Source organism: Podarcis pityusensis (assembly GCF_964106645.2).
Source record: "Podarcis pityusensis genome assembly, chromosome: Z".
NCBI lineage: Eukaryota > Metazoa > Chordata > Lepidosauria > Squamata > Lacertidae > Podarcis > Podarcis pityusensis.
Genome location: NC_138044.1, coordinates 49,125,564 through 49,133,070, shown reverse-complemented (window position 1 = coordinate 49,133,070; position 7,507 = coordinate 49,125,564). Strand labels below are relative to the sequence as shown.

The following is a 7,507-nucleotide window of genomic DNA, read 5'->3' as shown; positions in this document are numbered from 1 at the left end:
GAGCTTGCATGCCTTGTGTGTGGCTACTTAATGCAAGCTGAGGGGGTTTTTGAATGCTGGACGCCATTTTGTTGCACGTGCTGCTGCAAACTTTGCAGTGCAAAGCCAGGCTGGGGAGCCATCTTAAGTTGAGGCTGCTTAGGCCTTGTGGTGCATGTGATTCAGATTCTATTCAGTTGAACCTCTGGTTACAAAGTTGGTTAGACAGTGTTCTCGAAGCTACCAGCATGAGTTTGACCAGATTGCAGGAGGACAGGAAGACTGGAGTGCCTGGAACAGGTGAGGCTGCAGGTCTCTTATTTTGGCTGCTGGTCCCTTATTTTCAAGGCTGCTGGTCCCTTATTTTCAAATCTGTAAGTTGACAGCTATGCAATTTGCTCAACCCTTCTCACACACATTTCAATTTTCATTGTATAATTTCAATAATTTCCCCAACAAGCGCATGTCGTCAGAGAGGCACATTGTGTTCTCTAGTCCAAGGTGCACCCCTACAGAACAGATGGTTTTTGAAAAATGCATTTGCAATCTGGACTGGAAGATTATAGGTTTTATTTAATCATTCATTCAACATATTATTATTTTTAACCCACTCTTCATCTACAGAGATACCAGGGCGGGGTGCAGAACATAAAGCAGAAACAACCGATCCAATTATAAAGTAAAGTACAAGGCAGCACTGAAGAGAGAGCTGCAGCTCAAGATAGGAAAAGGGGTGATAAGGGAACACCTAGCAACTTTAAATGAATTCAGATCTCCAGGGCCTGATGAGCTGCACCTAAGGGTACTCAAGGAGCTTGAGGATGTAATCTCAGAGCCTCAGTCTAATATTAGAGGATTATTGGAGAACAGGTGAGGTCCCTGCAGATTAAAGGCAGGCAAATGTTCCTGCATTCAAAGGGGGAAGGGGGAAGACCCAGGTGCAATGGGCCAAAGGATCTGGTTGTTAGCTAAAAGGTGGAGATTGCTCTGCCAACAGATTTAACAGGTTTAAGACCACCCAGGGACTCTTTAGGGCATGATTCCAGTATTGCAGGAGGTTGAACCAGATGATTCTTGGGGTTCCTCCCAACTCTACAGATTCTAAGGCATTCTAAAATGCGCCATCAAATGAAGCTGATGAAAACAGAAGACCATCATCAGCTGCCAAAACGTCAAATCTATGGGCAAACAAGGCTTAGCCTGGTGCCAAAATGGCAACAATGGTGCCAGTCATACTAGTAAAACAGGTAGGGAACCTCAGTGTCTTCATCTTACCCTCAGGATTCTCCCCAGGACACAACTGTCACTGATCCTTGAGTGTGCTTGGTGGGCCAGGCTATGTCTTTGGACTCTTAACCGTGCTTCTTGGTTGCCTGGATAGATGGTAGAGAGCGTTTGTGTGTGTGATGAAACTAGCCTACCATATCAAATGTACATTTCTTGCTCCACCCACTTTTGCCTCTAACCCCACCCACCACTAGTGTGTGGCCCTTGAAAGGCTGCCCAGAAGGGAATGTGGCCTTCAAGCTGAGAAAAAATTCCCACCCATGCTGAAGAAGGAATCTGTCCTGTAGACAGGGTGCCACGACAGAGAAGACTCCATTCTCCCCTCACTCCCCACCCCCAAGCCTTTTGGACCAATGGCCTTCAAGGTACCTTAGAGCAATAGGCTTCTAGCATTTCAGACTTGGGACTCACTTTTTGCCCAAACCAGCTTTTGAGGACCTTGAGATACCACTGTATCCTGTTTTTATGCTTTCATTGTAACACCATTTGTTATATTTTTCTTCTTTTGTTTTAATGTTATGATGAACAAAAAAATTTAAAGGAACACTGAAAGAGGCAAAGATGGGTGCTATGTGGCACGTATTGAGTTGTCCCTCTGGTGCTCTAAGAGTGGGAGGGGAGCACTTTCTTCATTATCAGCACCCAGTCATGAGACAGGCTCAGGGAATGAACTTTGGGCATGATTTTGAGAGTTGCTATTATATCCCAAAGACCGTTTGTCTACCTTCCCCAGCCATCTGTTGGCAGAGCAAGTTTAAGCCCAACAGGAGCTGGCTGCAATACATAGACACTTGAGGGTTTGCCCTCCTCTGTTCCCCTCTGCCAGTTAGGGTCGACCTCCAGGGACCGCCTCCAAGAAATTACCAGGGGCCACTGCTGGATCTCAGGTTTAAGCCCTGGAATCTCAGGCTCTGGGATGCTTCTGACCTGGAAAACCTACAGGGGCAGCAGCTGCTCTCCATTACACCCTTGAGTCTCTTAACCTGCCCTCAGGTATCCTGTGGGATTTTGTTCTGTTTGCAGAGTTGGAGTAAGATTCAGTTGCCAGTCCAGTGGAACAATGGTGGTTCAACATCTCTGCCTTTGCCTCTCTATTGAGAGATGAAAAGTTGGCCAGCCTTGGTGGCAGAGTGTGGGTGGTGTTTTATGAGTAATTCTGTCGTTCCCATCTCTTGCTGGTAAAACCTTTTCCTTTTCCATTATCTGTTGGGTGTTCTGTTTATGAACTCTGATTGATGGCAAACCAAGTGAAACAAACATTAAGGCATTGTGAGGTGTTTCAGATTTAGCTTGATATGACACATCTTGCAGCCCTGAAAGGTCCACTGGTGCAAAGGTGTGGCATTGTGTGACGCACACTGAGTCACAGGGACAATTTTTCACAAGTACAAAATATCTATGCCCTTAAATGCCTACTTCTCTAAAGCAAAGGGGAGGGGGGTTGTTGATGCTTTTGATATATTTATTGTATCCCTAATCTTAAAATGTTTATGGAAATGGTTTGATTTGATGGTTCGCTTTTTGTTTCATTTATTTAAGATTACATTTGCTGCTTTTGTATTTATTTAATGTTTTTCACGCCGCAAGCCACCTTGAGTATGGTGTTAACTATGTAAAGTATATGTATGTATATATGCATTATGTATGTATGTAAAGGTAAAGGGACCCCTAATGGTTCAGTTCAGTCGCGACGACTCTGGGGCTGCGGTGCCCACCTCGCTGCACAGGCCAAGGGCGCTGGTGTACAGCTTTTCCTAGGCTCTGTGGCTTAACCCACAGCGCCACCCGCGTCCCCCTGTATGTATGGCCATCTTTTACAGCAGCGTGATTTCAAAAAGAGGGAGCGCTGCGTCCCGGAAGGACCCCTCGTGGTGGGTGAGGGGCTGCGCTTAAGACCTGCAGGTTCGAATCCCGGCTCGGCCACGGAGCCCCTCGGGGCCTCTCGGACTCCCTGGCGGGGTTGCTGGGGGGACGCGCGCCCCCCTGAGCTCCTCGGAGGAAAGGCGGCAGCGAGGCCAGGCAGCAAACCTTCGCCGCCGCTGCGCCAAATAAGCTCCGCCCTCCGCTGCCGCCACCGCCCTAAGGGGCTCCGGGGTCTTCCGTGTCTCGCGGCGGAAGTCCGCCCAGGGGGCGCCGGGCGAGAATCTGACCTTCCGAAAAGGTCTCTATGATCGACGAGCTCCTCCCCCGCCCGCGTTGCCATGGAAACCTCAGAGCGGAAGTGGCGACACCGACAAGGTCTGGACCGGAGGCGCCTCCCTCGCCAGACCTGCGACCCGCTGAGGAAGCTTTTTCTGAACGGCCTAGCCGGAAATGACGTCGTTGTGGGCGCCCGCCTGCCTCGGGAGACAGAACCAGAAACGTCAATGAGCCGCATGGTGAAGGCGGGTGGACAGAGCGGCGGAAGTGCGTTTCGCACGCCGGAAGTGAGGCCTCGCTCTTCCTGCGCCGGCGCAGATGTCGCTAATAGCGCATGCGCCCTGGTGCCGTAACGGTTTCCTTTTCCCTCCGCCCGCCCGGTGTCGCGGCATCGACTGTCCCTTCCGCTCCCTCCCGGAAGCCGTGTGAGCGGTACTGCTGCGTAAGCCTTCCGGGCAGGCGGGCGGTTCCCCACCCGTGAGCAGAGCGCGGCGGCCGGCCATGGCTCAGTGAGGCGGCGGCGGCGGCGGCGGCCGGGGCTTGGCGCAGGTGAGGGGGCGGCGAGGGGCCGGGCTGGAAGGCTTGGCGGGCCGGCGAGGGCATCTCTGAGCCGTCCCTCGCGGGCTCTTTTCTCTGCTCCTCCCCGTAGGCAGGACGGAGCAGGCGGCGGAGGCAGGAGCAGCCGCCGCCGCCGCCTCACGGGCGCGCGCACCCCGCGATCCCGCGCGGCCTTGAGCCCCCTCGCCCCGCCCCTCCCCCCAGGGCAGAAGCCCCTTGCGAGGGACCCGATCTCAGGCGCAGGCTTCCCTCTTCCTCCTCTTCCCTCTCAGGAAAGCCAAGCCCACCTTCTCCGTGGCGCGCCTCGGCTGCAACCCCGCCCCCCGCCCCCCGGAATAAGATTCCTCCTCTGGGCAAAGGCAGCTGCGAGCCCCCCTGGAAAAGGTGGGGGAGAAGCCCTATGAGGATTCCCCACTCGGCTTCCCTTCTCCCCGCGGCTTTCCCCGATTCCTCTCGGGGGGCGTGCCAGCCCCCTGACTCGGCATTCCTCTGCCCCAGCTGCTCCTCCTCGTCCTCCTCTGCGCCCACCTGCCCGCCAGCTGCTCCCCGGCTCGCGGCCTCCCTGTTTTATGCTGTGCAGGGGGATCGCCAGCGCCCATGAGGGAGTACAAAGTCGTGGTTTTAGGGAGTGGGGGGGTGGGCAAGTCGGCTTTGACCGTGCAGTTTGTCACCGGGACGTTCATTGAGAAGTACGACCCCACCATCGAAGACTTCTACCGCAAGGAGATTGAAGTGGACTGCTCCCCATCAGTACTTGAAATCTTGGATACCGCAGGGACGGAACAGTTTGCTTCCATGCGTGATCTCTACATTAAAAATGGCCAAGGCTTCATCCTAGTTTACAGTTTGGTGAACCAACAATCTTTCCAGGTAAGAAATACTGTTTCATCTATGCTTCCTGCCCCCTCCCCCAGGACTTTTTGTGCGTTTCCCCTCTCCCCAAAAATCTCAAGCAACTGAAAATATATTTCTCTGTTAGGAGTGCAACTAGACTTTAAGAAGCTGTTATCCACAATCATAGTTTGGCAGCACTGTGGTTTTGTTGTTGTTGTTGTTTAGTTGTTTAGCTGTGTCCGACTCTTCGTGACCCCCTGGACCAGAGCACGCCAGGCACTCCTGTCTTCCACTGCCTCCCGCAGTTTGGTCAAACTCATCCTGGTAGCTTCAAGAACACTATCCAACCATCTCGTCCTCTTCTCCTTGTGCCCTCCATCTTTCCTAACATCAGGGTCTTTTCCAGGAAGTCTTCTCTTCTCACGAGGTGGCTCAGCTTCAGGATCTGGCCTTCCAATGAGCACTCAGGGCTGATTTCCTTCAGAATGGATAAGTCTGATCTTCTTGCAGTCCATGGGATTCTCAAGTGTCTCCTCCAGAACCATAATTCAAAAGCATCCATTCTTCGACGATCAGCCTTCTTTATGGTCCAGCTTTATGGTCCAGACCAGTGTTGTACAACTTCCATGCATCACTACTGGGAAAACCATAGCTGTGGTTTTAGCTAAAAACACCAAACTGTGTTTTTAGCTGAACATTATTTACCAAAACATACACAAAAGTTTTTGAATATCTATTCATATAACTTGTTTTCTTAAAAATCTGACCACACTTTGTTACAGAAGACAGTTTGGGTCAGAAGGAATGACTGCAGATACTGATTGCTAAAAGCTATTGACATGTTGTGAGTTGTGTCAGGATATGTCAGATGCTTTGTTGTTGAGTTTTTAAAGAGTGAAAATAGTTTTTGTATTGGTGGTGGCTTAGGTAACGAAGCAGTCTTCAAATATGCTCAGTTCACAACCATAAAACAATTTGGTCTTTGCCAGTTAGCTCTTAACTGCTTGAGTTCCCAATAATAATTTTTTTTTTGGGGGGGGGGAGTCTGAGCATGCTATTGAAACCTTCCTGTCTGAAGTCCAAGCATGCAGAGCTGCAATTGGGCATTTTAATAGTGATTCCTGTAACCTGGAGTGGGAAGGAATGCATGGGAAGGATTAGAAGCTGGCCCTCCCTAAGAGCTGTGCAAAGACTCCTTCCTGGCACTAGCTAACTTGCTGAGTTGGGTGGACTCCAGCTTCTTGGCAGACTCTATTACACCCACGCAAAGAGTGGAGTATATCTGTGGTGGATGCATAGCTAGATAAATGCTTATCTTGATTCCAGGCTTCTTTCCTTGGCATTTCTTTTCTACTGCACTTGGCTGCCTCTCTTCTCTGCTCATGATATCTTGCATGTTCTAGCAGAAAGACAACTTAATAACCCCTCAAGACCTCAAGCCTCTATTGAATCCTCAAGTGGGGCAGTGGAACCCGCTTGCACTGTGCGTGTGTGTCTTTTTTTAGCACTCCTAATCAAAAGGAAGTAGGCGTGAGTCTTCCCATGCAATTGCATTAATAATTGTAGCTTTCAATACTTAATTATTTCTGTACCTTAGAAGTGTGCAAGATCCCATAGATCCCGAGTGACTTATTTATAGTCACACTCTCCCCATGCTCCAGTGGAGGCTTGCAAAACAACTTGTGGACACCCTCCCCACATGGGTTGCCAGGTGTCGTGACAGACCCCTTGTTCTTACAGACCCAGAGACTTGGAAGGCTTGTCAAGCCTCTGGCATGCCGCCATCTGCCTATCTGTCTTTTTTGTTCTCATGTGTCTCTTGTACCTGTGTTGTACAGTTTTTGACAAGGACCTTTCTTCATACAAAAATATATACAAATGGGTTTTCTAAAAGCAAAATAACATACTTGAAGGCATAGCACAAATCCCTTCCCTGAACCTGCCATTCCCACAGGGATATTTCTGCCCCCTAAATGAAAACTGTCACTTCATGCCCTCTCAGTGGAGCCAGATCTGCTTTCTGGCATGTAGGCTAAATCGCTTAACATTTGGTCACAGTTGCACTGGTTTGCTGTCTGAGCACTGCTGCAGCCATGAGGGTTTCACTGGCTTTCTTTTCTTCTTCAGGACATCAAGCCAATGAGGGACCAAATTGTCCGTGTAAAGAGATACGAGAAGGTTCCTCTCATCCTGGTGGGGAATAAAGTGGATCTGGAGTCGGAAAGGGAGGTTTTGTCGGCGGAAGGTCGCGCTCTGGCCCAGGAGTGGGGCTGCCCATTCATGGAGACATCTGCCAAGAGCAAGACCATGGTGGATGAACTCTTTGCAGAGATCGTGAGGCAAATGAACTATGCATCCCTGCCTGAAAAGCAAGACCAGTGTTGTACAACTTGTATTGTCCAGTGAAAAAGAGAAAGCAGAACCTCAATCATGGCCATACCAAGCAGGTTGGTGGAATCTCCATGGATAGCAGAATACCACTCAAGGGTAGGAGGGAGCTGTTAGGCTCAAGGTGGACTACAGTGTCTATTATTATTATTATTATTATTATTATTAAACAAACTGGGCAGTAGCATTGTTTTTGTAGCAACCCTGTGATTGAGAAGTGAGGAGTGGCAGCGCATTTGACAGTGTAGGGAGCTTGACCTATGCTGTCCAGTCAAATTTGTTCCTGGGCCAGGATTCAGACTTGTGCTTCCCAAGGAAACAC

General features: G+C 50.1%; 1 protein-coding gene across 1 annotated transcript; it reads left to right on the top strand.

Moving 5' to 3' along the window:
* Positions 1-4,218: 4,218 nt before the first annotated feature.
* On the top strand, positions 4,219-7,244 carry RAP2C (RAP2C, member of RAS oncogene family). The gene is made up of 2 exons (XM_080990449.1): positions 4,219-4,833; positions 6,925-7,244. The coding sequence occupies exons 1-2, from the start codon at positions 4,561-4,563 to the stop codon at positions 7,201-7,203; spliced, it is 552 nt and encodes a 183-aa protein (XP_080846575.1). The 5' UTR covers positions 4,219-4,560; the 3' UTR covers positions 7,204-7,244.
* Positions 7,245-7,507: the final 263 nt, after the last annotated feature.